The sequence below is a fragment of the Thamnophis sirtalis genome, unplaced genomic scaffold, assembly GCF_051295495.1.
Source record: "Thamnophis sirtalis isolate CommonGarterSnake01/CBP01778 unplaced genomic scaffold, rThaSir2_p1.2 scaffold_13, whole genome shotgun sequence".
In the NCBI taxonomy this organism is placed as follows: Eukaryota; Metazoa; Chordata; class Lepidosauria; order Squamata; family Natricidae; genus Thamnophis; species Thamnophis sirtalis.
Genome location: NW_028261393.1, coordinates 53,854,979 through 53,871,995, shown reverse-complemented (window position 1 = coordinate 53,871,995; position 17,017 = coordinate 53,854,979). Strand labels below are relative to the sequence as shown.

General features: G+C 60.2%; 1 protein-coding gene across 1 annotated transcript; it reads right to left on the bottom strand.

Annotated features, from left to right (window-relative positions):
- Positions 1-6: 6 nt before the first annotated feature.
- Positions 7-17,017, bottom strand: SHROOM4 (shroom family member 4). Its single transcript, XM_087727109.1, is given in 13 exon segments — positions 7-640; positions 1,642-1,923; positions 2,969-3,057; positions 3,060-3,139; positions 4,321-4,581; positions 5,070-5,368; positions 5,370-5,757; positions 6,393-6,454; positions 6,632-7,787; positions 7,789-8,721; positions 10,649-10,780; positions 13,103-13,254; positions 16,234-17,017. Coding segments are annotated over 13 exon segments (4,278 nt in total). The 5' UTR covers positions 16,408-17,017; the 3' UTR covers positions 7-370.

The window sequence follows — 17,017 nt, the reverse complement described above, 5'->3', positions numbered from 1 at the left end:
CCCTTTGAGGCTTGTAGGCACTTAAGGTGAGCAGCGGGCGAGTCCCCGCAGTGGAGCTCAGAAAGTATTATGAGCGGGAGACTTTGTCCAGGCGAGGCTGCGTGGCCCCTGGAAGGGACGGGGTCTCTTCATCTGGCCAGCCGGGTGGTTTGGGGAGAGGCTGCCAGAACCCCTCCCTGCCTCCTCATTCCAGTGACGCAGGATTCCGTCTTTCCTTGATCCCTAACTGCAGGGGGCCGCGAAGGCATGTGGGCGACCCCTTTTTCCTTGGCTAGAGAGGGCAGGGGGCAGACGCAGTTCTTTGGCAAAAGGCACCGTCTCTTTCCGTTTGCAGCCAGCCCTCCTGCCAGCCAGGGGGATCCCGGTTCCTCTAGGGCTTCCGGGGCCTCCGAGGCAGGCTCTCCCAGAGACAACGCAGCTGCTCCTCGCCCAGCTTGACCTTATCGTCCAGCTGCCGCTGCTGGATCGCCAGGGCGGACTTCATGCGCACAAAGTGCTGGTAGTCTTGCAGTTGCTCGGGCGCCAGGCAGCGCGAGACGCTGGCAGAGACGAGCTGCTCCCGCTGAGCCACGTGCTCCTGCAGCTCCTTGGCATCCTCCAGCTGTGCTGTCAGCTGCCGCTTCTTCTCCAGGAGGGCCATCTTTGGGCAGGGGGCAGACAGGGGAGAGGAGGAGGAGGAGAGAGACCTGGTCAGTGCTGGCCATACCTGGGACCTCTTCAGGGAAGGAGCCCCAGGCTGGCTGCAGAGCCCAGGGCTGGATCTAAGAAACAGCACTGGAGTTCCCGTCAGGGCAGGAGGAGGGTGCTCCGGAGGGGAGAAATTGGCTGCACCGCAAACTCCTTGCCAGGACTGGCACTGCCAAGACCTCAGGGAAACAGTGATGTGCAGGCCAGAATGGTACCCTTTGATAAATAGGAAGGCCAGCACTGTGGAAATGCCTAAAGGAAGAGTGGCATAGAGGCCTTTCTGGATGGAGCACCATCTTGTGCCCAGCAGACCAGGAGCAAGACGCCGCCATTGTTTGGGCCTGGTGGTGTCCCCAGCACACATAGCTGGAGTGGCAACAGGGAGCAACGGAGGACCCAAGGCAGCTCAGCTTTGCCAGGGTGGGCCAGCCCGTGGCACGACAAAACCGCGCTCGACTAAAGCGCGCCCGATTAAACCGCGTCGCTGACGTCATCAACAGGGCGACAACAGCGAGCGCGGAGAAAGAAGGGCGCTTTAAATAGTGCTTTTGAAAGCAAGCCGATTCAAGTTAAGGTAAGGGTTAGGTTTAGGGTTAGGTTAAGGGTTAGGGTTAGGTTAAGGGTTAGGGTTAGGGTTAGGGTTAGGGTTAGGTTTAGTTTAGGGTTAGGTTAAGGGTTAGGATTAGGTTAAGGGTTAGGTTTAGGGTTAGGTTTAGGATTAGGTTTAGGGGGGTTAGGGTTAGGTTAGGGGTTAATTTTAGGTTTAGGGTTTACAGCGTGCTTCTGTCTCCGCGCTGTTGTCGCCCTGTGATGACGTCAGCTACGCGGTTTCGTCGAGCGCGCTTTAGTCGAACGCGGTTTTGTGGTGGAACCGGGCCAGCCAGCCTGCCTCTGCTGTACCGTCAGCAGCCTGCCCAGCAGCCAGCCCCCACCGCCACCCCCTTGAGTACCCACCTTCTCCTCCTCCTCTTCTTCCTCTTCCTCCGCATTCAGGCCGCTGAGGGCGTTCTCCACTCGGGCCAGCCTCCCGGACAGCGAGAGCAACAGGTTGACCACCTTGTCCAAGTCGCCAATGACGAGCCGGAACTTCTCCAGGTCATGGGGCTTGCAGGCGCCCTTGATGTAATTCTCCACCTCTCTGCCAAGGGCCGCGTTGGCGCTCAGGTCGTCCTGCAGGCTCTGCTGGGCCTCCTGCAGCACCTCCAGCTTCCGCCCGATGCTCTCGATCAGCTGCACCTACAGAGCCAGGAGGAGTCAAGGGGATCGCAAGGGTGTGTGTGTGTGTGTGTGTGTGTTTGCGGGGGAGATACGGTCCCCATTAAAGGCTGTCGGCCCAGCTGGGACTTTTTTTTTTACCAAAAGTTTTTTTTTATTTTTTCCTTTCAAATTCATTCATAAATATACATTCTTATAATTGCTGTTTAACATTTGTTAATTCCTATCATTTTTCCGCCTGTATATTTACATTTTCGTACTTTATTTCTCCTCTCCCTGATTTAATAATGTGTCGTCTGAGTTATTTGTTTTGAGCATTGTTGCTTTCTCTTTCTATTTGTATCTTTTTTCAAAGCCAATCACAAAATCGCCCCCCCCCCCCCGTGTCCTGTAAGTACACTGGTTCCTCTTTGTCGTTTATTCTCAATGTCAACCTATTCGTTTCTGCACAATCTAATATCTTCTTTATTACCTCCCCTTCTGATGGGATTTGAGCAATAGCAATAGCAGTTAGACTTATATACTGCTTCATAGGGCTTTCAGCCCTCTCTAAGCGGTTTACAGAGTCAGCATTTCGCCCCCACAGTCTGGGTCCTCATTTTACCCACCTCGGAAGGATGGAAGTCTGAGTCAACCTTGAGCCGGTGAGATTAGAACCGCTGAACTGCAGATAACAGTCAGCTGAAGTGGCCTGCGCCACCTTGGATTTTGTCTGCTTTCCAATTTTGTGTAAATACAATTCTAGCTGCTGTTATTATTTGTACAATCAGATATGAGTATATTTCTTTAGTATATTTCTCTGGTAGAATACCCAATAAGAATATCTCTGGCTTACGTTCTATGGGCTGATGTATCATTTTCTCTAACCATGATTGTCCAGCTGGGACTTTGCAGATGCTCCCCCAAGACCACCAGCTCCCGGTGCCCACCTGGAGCCCAGGACCCCCCCCCCCCAGCCAATGCCCTGCAACTTTGCTAGCCTTGAGCCGGGCTCAGGCCTTGGACTCTCAGGCTGAGCGATCTGCAGGTGGCAGCAAGTGGTTGGGCTGGGTGGAAGGAAGCTCACCTTCTTCTGAGCCAGGTCCTGGTCCGGCTCCTCTTCTGGAGAGGCTGTAGCCAACTCAGAGCGGTTCTTCATTTGGTTCAGCAGCTCAGCTTCCCCGCCGACAGGTTGAGGTAAGTCAGGCAGGAGGGGGAAGATCCCCCGCCAGTGGCGGACTGGGGAGACTTCTGCTGCCTGCACAAAAGAGCGCATGGTTGGGTACAGGTTGGGAAGAGGTCTTATATCGGGGGGAGGGGACAACATCCCTGTAAGGAAATGGAGGCTCCAGCAGCCCAGTTGCATCAGTGTTGTAATATAATTCCTTGTGTAGGTGTGGGTCACCCATGGCCCAGTGCATAATGGGGCATGCGCGGCCACACTGAACCACATAGGAAAAAACAAACTCCTAAAGAACATAACATCCTTATAGTACTCCATAACATCCTAATATCCTGATAGTGCATAACAAAACATCCTGACCAGGATTTGACCATATATAGACAGAACTTCCCTGAGCAGTAGATTAGAAATTGTAGTTTTACAGGCTGTCTTAAAATCACATGCTATTGCTCCTCCTGCCTTTGTCCTATCTCAATAAAAGGGGCTCCCAGACCCCAATCTGGGTCGCTCCATCCCGAGAAGCTCGTGTCCGTGTCTTTTCTCCACATTGGCCTCATGGACGAACCACGGGAACATCGCACATCAGCCCATGTAATTCCTCTCATTGCTTCAGGGCAGCAACTTTGCTGCTTGCTCCCTCCCCCAATTTACTAACCCCAGCAACCTGTGAGGAGGCTGATCCTTGGGGCCAGGATCTCCCCAAGGCGTGACCCGTCAAAAGGGCGAACGGCAAAACCGCGCCTGACTAAACCGCGTCGCTGACATCATCAACGCGGCGACAACAGCCAGCGCGGAGAAAGAAGGGCGCTTTAAATAGCGCGTTGAAAGAAAGCCGATTCAATTTAAGGTAAGGGTTAGGTTAAGGGTTAGGGTTAGGTTTAGGTTAAGGGTTAGGGTTAGGTTTAGGTTAGGTTAAGGGTTAGGGTTAGATTTAGGGTTAGGTTTAGGATTAGTTTAGGGTTAGGTTTAGGGTTAGGGGGTTTACAGCGTGCTTCTGTCTCCGCGCTGTTGTCGCCCTGTTGATGACATCAGCGACGCGGTTTAGTCGGGCGCGGTTTTGTCGTTCGCCCTTTTGTCGGTGAACCCTCCCAAGGGACCTAGGTGAAAGAAGAGGTTCCGGACTCAGCTCTCCTCAAGTCCAGTTCAGTGCTGCAGCCGGGCTGGCTCTCCTGTGACTTGTCCTGGCTGGCACTTGACGCCTCTGCGTGTGATTCCCTCCCACCCACCCCAGTCTGCAAAAGCTGACGGAGGCCTACCTTTCAGGGCAGCTGGGACCCCTCCCCAGCATTGACCAGTCCTGCCTTGGCCAGAGCGGGCAGCTACTTTCAGCAAAGAGGTCTCCCATCACCTCGGCTGCTGACCGGAGTCCGAAACCAGAGCTCAGCACTCCAGCCAGAGAGCGATCCTTGCCCGCCACGTCTCTCATCAGCTCCTCCGAATTCAGGCGCGAGGAGGGGGCCCTGATCTGTGACACTCCCCTGCAGCGTCCTGGGACACAGGTGTGCCCTGTTGGGGATCTGGTGGGCACAGAATGTGTAAGTCAGCAGTGCTGCCCTCAAAACAGGCCCCGTGCTGTGCCCCAAAGGGAAGGGACTCACGCCAGGTGAGGGGCTGCTCTGAGGGGCTGCCGGTTGGCGTCTCCTGCTCCTCGACCCGGGGAGGATCCTCAGCAGCTGCCCCCTCTGAGGAACTGGCCATCCTGTAAGCACAAAAACCAACCCATCCTTTGTTAACCAACCGTTCCCTTGGCAGGCAGAGCTGGAGGGCGGCCGATTTCTACACAGGACTTTTGCACCCTTCTCTGCCTGAAAGGGAAGAGGAGGGACAGGGAGCACCTTCTCATTGGCACGGCTGCCACAGCCCCCCTTTCTTGCCCTCCTTCTGCCTCAAGCGGGCATAGACACTGGTGTCTGTGCAGGAAGGGCCCAGCTTCCTGGGGACGCCCCTCTCAACCCTCCATCCTTCTGGGACCCAGGATAGTGGAAACCAATGGAAGACCACTTGCCTGGATGGGACACTCCGGTCACTCGTCTCAGCCATCAGCCACTCCCGGGTCCTGGGTGGTGACCCTTGGCAGTAATAGTGGGGGTTGTCTTGCTCGGGGAGGGAAGGAGCGGCAACAGGTCCTGCACCGGGCAGCTGTGGGCACTGCAGTTGTGCTCTGTTGGGCCACAGCTGCTCCCCAGGGAGGCTCTGAGAACGCTGCCTGGCCGCTTCGAAACCAGGCTGGCCCGGGGCCCAAGACTCCTCCACATGATGGGGCCGGCAGGCTTGGGCAGGGAGAAGCTGTTGGTGTGAAGCCCGGGGCTGGGCGGTATTTCTCCCAGTTGGGTGGGGGAGGGCGCGGAGGTGGGGGCCCCCTTCTCCTGGTTTGGCAGGCTGGTGACTTTGGTGCCGTCTCCTGCGCCTCGGCCAAGGGGGCTTCTCGCCACTCCCTCGCAGAGACCCTGGCAGGTTCGGTGCAGAGGTGGCTCTCCGAATAGGCCCTTTCGCGCAAGGGGGGTTTGTGAGGTTCGCCGAGCCCCCCTTCCCAGCCCCCCTTCTCCGCGACCCACTTTGGCTGCTCGCAGTCCCAGGGGAGGCTGTGCGTGGATGGGGCCCGGCAGAAAGAGGGCCCAGCCGGTTCGGTGCGCTCGAAGCAGGTCCAGAAGGGGCTGACCCTGGTGAAGGCCACCTTGTGCGGCAGGAGCTGACTGGAAAAAAAGAGGAGGGGGCTGCAGACACGCGCGTGGGTGGGGGCTGCCTCCTCCCGCCCTCCGTGGGTGGGGGCTGCTCATCGAGGCCCCCCTTGCTCTCTGAGGAGGGAACGAGGGTCTCTTAGCTGTTGGGGTCCACTAATTCTGCCCAAGGACACTTGTTTCCCTTGGTCAGACAGAAGTGGATTAATAGCAGCCAAGTTGGGGGCTGCCTCAGAGCCACAAGTTGGCTCCCGCACCCCAGGCAGCTACTTCTGAAAGGAGCAAGTGCCCAGTTGGTTTCCTTCCCCCACCAAGCAGGCCTGTGCTGGCCAACAGGGGAGACTGACCAGGATGACCAGCGGCTCTCTCCCAGGAGATGCGCCCTGCCTGCTATGTCCGCCTCTCAGGCCCTTCATGTGGGGGTGAGGGAAGCGGGCACAGATCAGTGCCTCCCTCCCTTCACTGTTAATGAGAGTCTCTCTCTCTCTCTCTCTCTCTCTCTTTCTTTCTCTCTCTCTCTCTCTCTCTCTCTCTCTCACACACACACACACACACACACACACACACACAAAGAGCAGGCAGCCCAGAATGCCACCCCTGAGGTTTCTTTAGGGATAACCCCGCTTCTTTTCTCCCTGGCAAATCCTTACCTCACAGTGTGGCTGCTTGCCCTGCTCACGGCTGGGGGCTCCCATTCATCTGGGGGAAATTCCTACGAGGCGGGAGAGGAGAGTAAGGGGAGGGGATGGAAGAGGCCAGGGAGCCCCTTGACCTCCTACCCTCCTGGCCTGGGCAAAGGGGAAGAATCCGGGCAGGCTGTGAAAGCCCATCCCGGCAGCTGGGCTCCCCTCCCCCTCCCCGAATGATGGGACGGGAACATCCGACTTACCCCCTGAAAAGGCTTCCTTCCATGCCAGGGACCCCCGTCCTCCACCAGCTTCTGCTGACCCGGGCAACAGCAGTCACTGCGGCAGCTCCAGGAACAAGGGTGGCAATGGTGGGCATGGTGGCTGGGTGGCGGCATTGGCATGCTCCTCGAGCGCAGCACGGCGCACTCCTCCTGAAAGCTGTAAGCGCAGGCCTCCCGGACGGCGCACGAGCACGGGAGAGCCCACCAGTGCTCCGTCTCCACTCCGGGTCGAGCCAGGGACTTGCAGAGCCTCAGAACCTCCGGCTGGAAGTCCTGGTAGACAGGAGGCGAAGGTGGGCAACGGTAGGATTGGTCCAGGGAGTGACGCTGGAAGGTCCCGTGCTCGGCGCTTCCCGGCTTCTCTGCCTCGGGGCTCCGTCTGCCCTCCAGCCTGCCCTGCAGAGAGCCATAGGGCCTGGCGGGCAGAGGGTGGCTCGTCTCCTCAAAGAACCTCCGCCGGTCGGCAAAAGGCAAGAGGCCGTCTTCCTCCAAGGGCAGCTGTGCGGACGGCCCCGGCTCGGACTCCTGAGGCTGGAGCTTGTGCTCCGGGGACCAGCGCCAGCGGCCGCCTCCCCACCCCCCTGCACGGGCCGCCGGCAGAGGCTTCTCCTTGGGTGTCCTCTGGGGGCTGCTTGGAGCTCTCTCCTCCCCAAACACGCTCAGCTCAGAGCCCCACCGCTTGGGGGCCCCAGCCGGCAGTCCAGAGGAGCCCAGGGGCCTTCCCTCCCCTAGGGGAGGGGGAGAAGGGGCAGGGGCCACGGTGTGAGTGGGGGACTCCTCTGCCTGTGGGGCAGGCTCCTCTTCGCACCCTGGCCCCCCGGGCCCTCTGGCCTTCTGCAGCTGGGCTTTCCGCCACTGGATCTCATTCCGCAGGTTGGTGGCGAAGCGGTCACTGCGCCGGCGGCTGTGTGCAGAGCGATGCTGGCCCTTCTGGGCAGCTGGGAGGCTCCTTTCAGCCTCCGGCAAAGGATCTACGCAGGGGGCTGCCTGGAGGTCTCGCCGGGAGGTGCTGCCATTGCCAAACGCTGGCAGTGACGGGGAACCAGCCCGGGTCGGGAGGGTGTTGTTGGGCCTCCCCAGTGCCGTGCAAGGGCCCCGTGGGGAAGGGGACCCCTCTTCTGCAGTTGAGGGGGAATCCCAGCTCTTCTGCCGGCTCGCAGGGCTTCTGGCCACAGGGTTCCGGAGCCTGCGGGTCCTTCTGCTCCTTGTGCAGTGGAGACACAGTCCAGCGAGGAGCCTTCTGGCCACGGGAGACCTCCAAGGCCTGCAGCTGGGCCACCAGCAGGTGTTCTGGGATGCTGTGGCGATGGCCGAAGGGCCCACCCAAGGCAGCCTTCCAGGACGAAGGAGGCTCTGCACAGTTATTCAGCTCCACCTCGTGGCCCTTCCTTCCGGCGGGCTCTCTGGGGCTCTCAGCCAAAGACGAGGGGGAGGTTTGTGGACTCCTCTTCATCCCAAGGTGAGGCTCTGTGTGGGAGCTGAGTAGGTAGTACTGGTCAGGGAATGGAGAGTCCTTCAGGGGGCCTGTGGTGGCCAACGCTCCCCCAGGCCCATGGGCATCTCGGCCAGGGGAGCAGAGGGAGATGTCCGAGTTCCACCGATTCTCGGGACACAAACCGCCCGCGTGGGTCGGGGCTCTTGGGTCTTCCAGCGGGGAGTTACACGCACGCAGACTGTCTTGTCTCACAGGCGGGTGGGGAGGGGCAGCGGCTGTTCTGGCCGGGCGAGGAAGAGAGCCCGACTGGACGCTGGAGGGCAACCGGACCCCAAGGCCTGCAGGCTCTCCTCCTGTCTGCAGGTAGCGAGGCTCCGGCAGCTGGCCGGGCTGGGCGCCGTCCACGGAGCTGGCCTCCTCCGGTCGCAGCGCAGAGTCGGAGGTGCTGGAGCTGGCCGAGAAGGAGCTGTAGGCAGAGTCCCGCTTGCTCTGGTCCATGGCCTGGTCAATGGGGGACAGGCTGCCCTCATAGTAGGTCTGGCCGGCCGGGTCCAGACTTTCCATGCTCCCCAGGGAGCTGTTCTTTTCCGTGGTGCAGTGGGGAGAGAGGGGGTTCCACGGCAAAGGCAGGTCACTGTGGGCGGAAAGAAAGGGGAGGCCCCCACGTCACAAGGGCAGGGTAGCCCTGCCTGGTGCCCCAACGCCCTCAGACCCATGGCTGCTTTCTTGATGGAGCAGCAGCAGCCCCTTTCCACTGGCTCTCCACCCCCCCCAGACTGTCACAACTTCCCTCGACCCTCTGCCCCTCCCTCTCAGGGCCCCCCAGCCCCTTTTGCTCCCTGCCTGGATGTGGGGAGGGTGCGTCCCACCATCCACTGGGGCTCAGGCCAAGGAGGCCACTTGAGGAGCCACCAAGGGCCCAGACTCTCCTGCCTGCCACTGAGGAGCAGCAGCAGCACCAGCGATGGCATCCTGGGCATGTCGGAATCCAAGCCTTCCCAGGGCTCCAGAGGAACCCTCCCCGTCCAGCCGCTGGCAGGCTGTGGCTCTCACTGGAGAGCCGGTGCCAACTGGGAGACGGGACGGGCTATGGGTTCCGCACCACAAAGAACCCATCCAGTGGTGAAATGCAATTATTTTTACTACCGGTTCTGTGGGCGTGGCTTGGTGGGCGTGGTGTGGCTTGGTGGGCGTGGCAGGGGAAGGATATTGCAAAATCTCCACTCCCACTCTGGGACCAGCTAGAGGTGGCATTTGCCAGTTCTCTGAACTACTCAAAATTTCCGCTACTGGTTCTCCGAACTACTCAACATTTCTGCTACCGGTTCTCCGAACTACTCAAAATTTCTGCTACCGGTTCTCCGAACTACTCAAAATTTCTGCTACCGGTTCTCCGAACTACTCAAAATTTCCGCTACCGGTTCTCCGAACTACTCAAAATTTCTGCTACCAGTTCTCCGAACTACTCAAAATTTCTGCTACCGGTTCTCCGAACTACTCAAAATTTCCGCTACTGGTTCTCCGAACTACTCAAAATTTCCGCTACTGGTTCTCTGAACTACTCATAATTTCCGCTACCGGTTCTCTGAACTACTCATAATTTCCGCTACCGGTTCTCTGAACTACTCAAAATTTCCGCTACCAGTTCTCCGAACTACTCAACATTTCTGCTACCGGTTCTCCGAACTACTCAAAAATTTTGCTACCAGTTCTCTGAACTACTCAAAATTTCTGCTACCGGTTCTGTGAATTACTCATAATTTCCGCTACCGGTTCTCCAAACTACTCAAAATTTCCACTACCGGTTCTCCAGAACCTGCTGGATTTCACCCCTGAATCCATCTCAATCTGGGAGATGCTGAGTAGGAGCGGCTCCTCCAAAGGATAAGTCCTGCCCAGGCTCCTCGAGCTAAAGGCCCTGCCTGCCATCCCGCATTTCAGAGAGATTTGGCATCTCCTCCTGCCCGCTTGGCAAGGAGCTGAAGCCAGCGCTCCTCTGGAGTATTTCTAGCGCTGGGCCGTAGGGAGGCTGCCTGGGGATGTTACCTAGTTTGGGTAATGAAATGTCTGCAAGGAAACAGCCACGCCTTACTGGCAGCCTGCGTGGTGCTGGGCCAGCCCCTTCCTGAGGGGACAAAAGGCAGTCCAAGGTCTCCCGGGGAAATGGTGCCCAATCGACTCCTGTGCTCAGGAATGCTCAGGACAGGCACAATGGTGCCCACTGCAGCCAGAGCTCTGGGAAGGAGCCAGCTGGCCAGAGAAGAGCTGCTAAGGCTGCCCCACAAGCTGAGAGGCCTTTGGAGCTGGGTGGTCTCATCCGGGACCCTTCCTCTCTTTCCAGCCGGGGCACGAAAGCCAGGTGGGCCAACGGAGGCTGGTCGCCGCCTGCCTGCAGCCCCAATGGATCTGGCTGCGCTCTCTCAGCCCAAGGGGATGCCCAGGGAAAAGCCAGCTGTGCCCCCCGAGAAGGGCCCCTTTTGCCCTCTGATGGAGAGGTCCCGCAGGGGCCCAAGTAACCCTGCCCCCCCAGCTCCCTCACCCTTCTTTCCTCTGGCGCTCACCTCGTCTCGCAACCCAAGTGCCAGGAGAGACTCAGGGGGTCAGCAGGAAAGGTCATGGCGGTGCCATCGGTCCGGACTTCGGAGAGCTTGGCCAGATGCCATGAGTGGGGCCTGATGATGGGCACGTTCCTCCTTTTGAGGCAAAGCAAAAGGAAAGCGTGAGGGGCAGGGTGAGCCCAGTGGGGCACGACACGTGCTGGGTGAAGCCCGCTGCCCCTCTGCCCTGTGACCAAGGGGGCCCTTCCCCTCTTCCCAAGCCTCTCCTGGGCTCACCAAACCCCGAGCCTTTTCATTCCCAGCCCCACCCAGCTGTAGGGCTGCCCCCCTTCCTGAAGGACTAGCTGCGCTGTGCAGCGGAGGAGGCAAGGCGGAGACAGTGCCCCATACCACCAAAGCGTCTGGCCGCCACCCGCTTCCACCTCCCCCACCAGTTCCTGCCAGCCCAGCCGAAGGCCATTAACGGAAGCCACTTGGGGACGCTCAGGGGGGGAACCTAGGGGCCCGTTGTGGGTTGGTGCCCACCGAGGCTGGCAAAGCAGGGCCGGCCTGTGGGAAGAACCCCCTGGGGCAGGACAGAGTGGCGGAGGAGGGCAGGGGAAAGCCTCCCCCCGCCTGGCCTGGACACACTAATCGTGTCATCAATCCAGCAGCTACCAAAGGAGACCCCATAGAGGGGCATCAGCAGGAGCTGTGTGCCCCCGTCTGCTGTCCACCCAGAAGCTGACTCCCACGCCCGGGGGGGGGGGGAACGGGACCCAGGCTTTTCATTGCCATCGCTCCCCCCCCCACCAAAAAACCCTCAAAATCATGCACAATCAGACATGGAAAGCAGAGCCCCGCACCCCCCCCCCGCACCCCTCTGAAAGTTCAATAACACACCTGTCCTGGGCAACTCTTTCGGAGGTCTGCCTTGGCAAGGCAGCTGTGCCCAGGATCCAGCTCAGCCCAGCCCAACCGTCCATGGCAGGCAGCTGAGGGGGACTGGAAGTAGCCGGCCCAGCAGGGAGGGCTTCCTCCCTCCTCCAGGCTCCTGGAGCCAGTTCCCATCCTCACCTCCTCCCAAGCCAGGAAGCGGTGAGGAAGTGATGTCCAAGCAGATAATTTTGCTGGCAGCAACAATATCAGAAGCCGAGACCCCCAGGGAAGTGGCTTCCTGTCTCTTGGAGCGGCCCCTTCCCTCCCCTCAAGGCAGGGATTGGGGGGGGGGGGGAAGGAAGCCTCTCTTCCTCGGGTCTCCGATCCCCTGGGCCACCTGCCTCCTACGAGAGAAGTGGGTGGGTGGGTGGGTCTCCCGGGTGGGGAGGGCAAGCGCCTTGCCTGGCCTGGCACCTGGCCAGGCAGGAGGAGAGGGGGAATTCCAGAAAGCCTCTTGCCGAAAGCTCCCAGCTGAGCTTCAGGACTGCCCCCCCCCCACACCCACAGGAAGTGGCTGGGACAAAGTACAGGAAAGATGAGATCATTGCCAGCTCATTTTAAGGGCAAAGATGAAGCAGGAGACGCTGTGGGCCCATAGGCACAACCCTCTTCAGCCCCACTGCAAAGGGGCAAGGAGCTCTTCCAGTGAATTTTACACATAGCAGCCTGGAGGGGTGCCAATAGAGACTCCCCCACCCATGCTCCACTGCAAGACAGACCAGTTATTCTGGGGGGGGGGAGGAGAAGGGCCCTCCATGATGCTCAGGCCCACAACCATCAGGTTTTCTGGCTCTCCCCTCGAAGAAAAACAAAACTTTTTCCTGACTCCGGAATCCCAAACCGATCCAGAACTACAGGGAGAGGTTGTGGGGCAGGCAGGGGCTCAATCTACTGCAGCCTCCCGCCCCTCCCGGGGCCCACTTTCCCCGGGCCAGCCCCACTCCCACAAAAAAAAAAAGGGGGCTGCATACAAGCCACCTGGCTTTCAGCCTGGAGTAGCCTAAAGGGCATTTGATCAGGACCCACTGAAACCCCAGAAGGGGATCTCGGCTCTTCGTCCTTCCAAGACAAGCCCTGCACCCACAGTAACCGGGCCACTCCAGTGACAGGAAGACTGGGGCATGGAGGTGGGGAGATAGGGGGAAGGCAGGAGAGGAACAGAGGAGGAATCTAACAGTTCTTTAAAAAAAGCCATCTCTACTCAAGGCAAAAAGTGCTTCGCACGGGCTTTGCCAACTCAAATCGGCGTGCAGTCCCGAATTCCTGCCACAGGATGGCAGCTGCAGCCAAACTCATGGCGCTACAGGCACATACCCAGGTCTCTTGCACACACAGACACACACACAGATGGAAATCTGTGGAAGCAGCAGGGCCTTGAAGACTGGATTGCAGCCCAACCGCCTCTTTTGCTGTGGCGAGAACAGCGCCCCCCCCCCCGCCCCAGAGGAAAGCCATGCGCCACACAGGAAGAGCTCTTTCCTGGCAGGAGAGGCCAGTATCCTCCTGATGTGGGTGTGTGTGGGTGTGTTTTGTTCTCACCTCCGGATGATCATCTTGAGCGTGCGGTAGGAGCCCTTGATCAGGATGAGGGCTTCCTGCCGAGAGCCGTAGAGCGGAGTGCCGTTGATATTCACCAGCTCATCGCCGGAGCGCATCTTCTGCGAGAGGGCCGCCTTCCCCCCATCCTCCACCTGGAAGGGTAAGAGACAAGGCGGGGAAGGGTCACCTGCCAGCCACCACAGGGAGCAGCTGGCAGCCAAAACATCCAAGCAACAGCAAATGATTTCCATCAGCTCTCGCTCGCCAGTAGAGGGGGGGGGTTGCTGCAGTCCCCTCATGCAGGTGGGAAGAAGGGTCCCCCCCCCCCACTCACCAAATGAGGCAGCAGCCGGAAGATCCTCTCCTGCAGGATCAGCTCCCACAAAGAGTGGCTTGAGAGTTGGTGCCCCGAGACCAAACCGGGGCAGAGGCGCAACCAGAGAGAGAGAGAGGGAGGGATGGGCAGCCCTTCCCTGCTGGTCACACGGTCTGCAGAGAAAGGGCAGGGGCTCCCTACTGAAGAAGAGCCAGTTGTGCTGGCCAAAACACGCGGGGGGGAGCCCACGAGGCCTGGGCACGTGGCTGGGAAAGAGCCACGCCCAGTGGCCGGGAGGAGGTAGGCTCCTCATAGAGCTCTTGTGCCAGCTTCTGGCACAAGTGGCTGGCCAGTCTCAGAGATGGACCACGGGAAGGGACCTCCAAGAGGTCCCAGGCTGAAGCCTTCTGCCTTGGGTGCGCCCGAGACTTCTAGCAGGGAAGGTTTTCAGAGGGTCTAGGCGCCCACCACCCTCTCATATCTGAGAAGCCCTGGCTGGAGAGCTGGGAATCCCAGTTAGGAATCCCTGGTTCTTCGAAAAGCAAAGCGTGGAGACCTGCTTGTGGGAGGGGCTTCTCTTCGTTCCTCCTGGGGGCTTTACCTCCCACCCTGAAGCCAGGCGGTCGCCGTTCCAGCAGAGAGTCGAAGCCTGATGTTTGTCCCACACAACTCTGGGAATCCAAAATAATATTTAGCTTCTCTGCACAGACGGAGGAAAGTTGCTTTGGCCTCCCGCACGGGGACATCAAGAGAGGAAATGGGAATCCTCGGAGGGGGCGGATAAGGGCCCACTTCCTTATTCCTCCCTTCCTCTCTTGCAGCCCAAAGGCCTGCCCGCCTCCTCTCCCTCCAGCCTCCTCCAGCGTTGGTCAGGGAGCTCAGCTGGAGAGGCCTGCCCTGGCTCTGGACCTCAAGGAAGCTGAGAGAGAGGCAGCCTTGAGTCCAGTGGGAGTTTGCCTGCACAAAGCATTCCTTGTTCCTTGCTCAGGATTTTGCCAGACAGAAGAAAGTGTCACTATTCCCCGGTTGTCGGGAATCAGACCTAGCGGGAGTATTCTTTGCCCGGGGAAGCAAGCAAGTGAGTCCTGGCTACCACAAAGGCCTCCACTCCAGACTGGTCAGTCCTCTGGGGCTGGAAAAAGCCTTCGGGCCAGACCTCTGGACCCAAGTGAGGCTAAAGCCATACGCTAGAACAGGACGGCTACAATGTGGCCCGTTGCAGAGGAGTGAGCATAAACATGCCAGGGCAGAGCGTAGGCACTGGTGGATGCCAGCCATCCGTGCAGAGCAGCCCCCGGGTTGGCACAGGGACGGAAAGAGAACGTGGAGAGGAAGCAGGCTTCGTGGACTCCCAGGCAGAAAAGTTCTTGGTCTGGAGCCCCTGCAGGATCCCTTACCACCCATAAAGCCCTTCATGGTAGTGGATCTGGATACTTGAGAGACCGCCTCCTGCCAATCACCTCCTTGCGACCCATTAGATCACATAGATTAGGCCTCCTCCGAGTTCCATCTGCCAGTCAGTGTCGACTGGCAACTACGCGGAGGAGAGCCTTCTCGGTAGTAGCTCCGACCCTTTGGAACGATCTCCCCGTGGAGATTCGCACCCTCACCACCCTCCAGACCTTCCGCAAAGCCCTTAAAATCTGGCTATCCCGTCAGGCCTGGGGTTAAAGAATGTAACTCACCCCCACCCGAATGGTATGAATGTTGTGTTCTATTTTTAATTATGTATTGTCCTTATGTGTTATTGTCTGTATCCCCCCCCCCCTTTGAGTTGTAAGCCGCCCTGAGTCCCCCCAGGGAAAAGGGCAGCCTATAAATAAATTTTCAAATACTCAAATACCCTTCCAAGGAGGGTTGGGGGCAGCTGGGGGCTCAGGAAAGGCTCCTGACAGACGAAAGGGACCCTGACACAGCTCCCCCCAAAAAAAGCTGACCCTAGTTCTTCCCCAGAACCTCCCAGCCCAGGGGAGCCACTCAGCTGGCTGTCAGGAGCTCCAGCCCTGCCGGCACTCAAGGGCAGTTAATCATTCATTCGCTGCTTCGGGGGATGTCACTGCTCGGCACCGGCTTTGGGGCTCCCTCCGGGGGAAGCCCGGCAGGCGGCTCAGCTGCCTTTCCTTGGGGAAACACGCCCCCCCAAGAGGCTCCTGGGGGAATTCCCGCTTGGGAGGAGGGGCCGACCCCCCCAGGATGGCAGCCGCCACGAGGAACCGCCCCCCACTCCAGCGCCGCTTCCCCCCGACTGGGCGGCCGGGGACCCGCGCCTCCTCCGCCCTAAGGTGGGCCTGGGACGCGCCAGCCCCGCCAGGCCTCGCCTGGCCCCCGGCTTTTCGCTGCGCCCTACAGGGAGGCGGCCCGGGCATCCCTCCTCTCGGGAGAGCCCCGCGTCGGACGCCGCCACCCACTCCTGCTCTGCCCACTGGCATCCCGAAGGCCAAACGGGGTCCTTCGTGCCCAGGAGCCCCGCAGTAACTGGCCAACCGTGGAGTGGGAGTCGTCGGCGTTCTCCCGACGAGGAGGGGGGGCTCCTCGGAGCGGCGCCCAGAAGCGCCGTAAAGTTCTGGCCGAGTCCAGCCGCCGCCCCCCTGGCCCCGTGCTTTGCTCCAGCCCCGCCGGAGGCGGAGGAGGCGGGGAGGGCACGTGGCGGGCCGCCGGGGGAGGGCGAGCGACGCCCAGGCAGCGAGGGGGGAGAGGCGGCTGGGCGGGAAGGCGGACTCCAGGCAGGCAGGCAGGCAGACAAAGAGCGTCGGCTCGCGCCGGACCTCCCCGCGCAGGCAGCGGGGCGGAGGGGAGCCGGCGGCCCGGGACTCACCTTGGAGACGATGAGCGGCTCGCCGTGCTCCAGCCCGCCCCGCAGGGTGAAGCCCCAGGGCGCCCCGCCAGCCAGCTGCACGTGCAGGTACTGGAAGGAGACCAGGAGGCGGCTGGCCAGCTTGGCCTGCTGCGGGGACGGCTCGGGCTGGAGTTGTCCCGACGGCCGCTCCATGGCACCAAGGCCCGGGCCCGACCATCGACGGGACGCGCCTGGCTCTGCCTGCTTGGAGGGCGGACCGGCAAGCGCCCCCGGTGGGCGTGTCGCGGGCGAGCGGAGGCACCCGGCCGGCCCGGCCTGGCCCGGATCCTGCAACGCCCCGGCCGAGGCGCGCCCCCAGCAGCGCAGCCGCCCCGCCTCCTCCGCTGCTTTGGCGCGCGGACTCCTGCGCTGGGCGGGGGTGGGGGAGCCCGAGCCGGCCCGGTTTCAACGAGCTCCCAGCGGGCGGCTCCTCGCCTCCCTGCACCCTGAAGAAGCGGAGCAGGGAGGCCTTGGGACGGGAGCAGAGGAGCCGGCTTGAGGATGGAGCTGTGCCCGCCGATCCGATCCCCTCTGCCCCCTCCCGTGCCCAGTAAGGCCGAGGGAGGAAGTTGGCCCTCCGGATCCAGGCCGACATTACTCTGCCCTCTTTAAGTGCACCTACCTCCAAGTAGATGGCATGGTTTGCTGGTGAAGGAGAGCTCCCTGGGTTGGCGCGGAGCGCTCGGAACTGGTTTTGCCACCCAGTCTGCCCCTTCAGTTGCAGCGCTGCCAACTTCCTTTCAGCAGAAGGAGTCGCATTTGG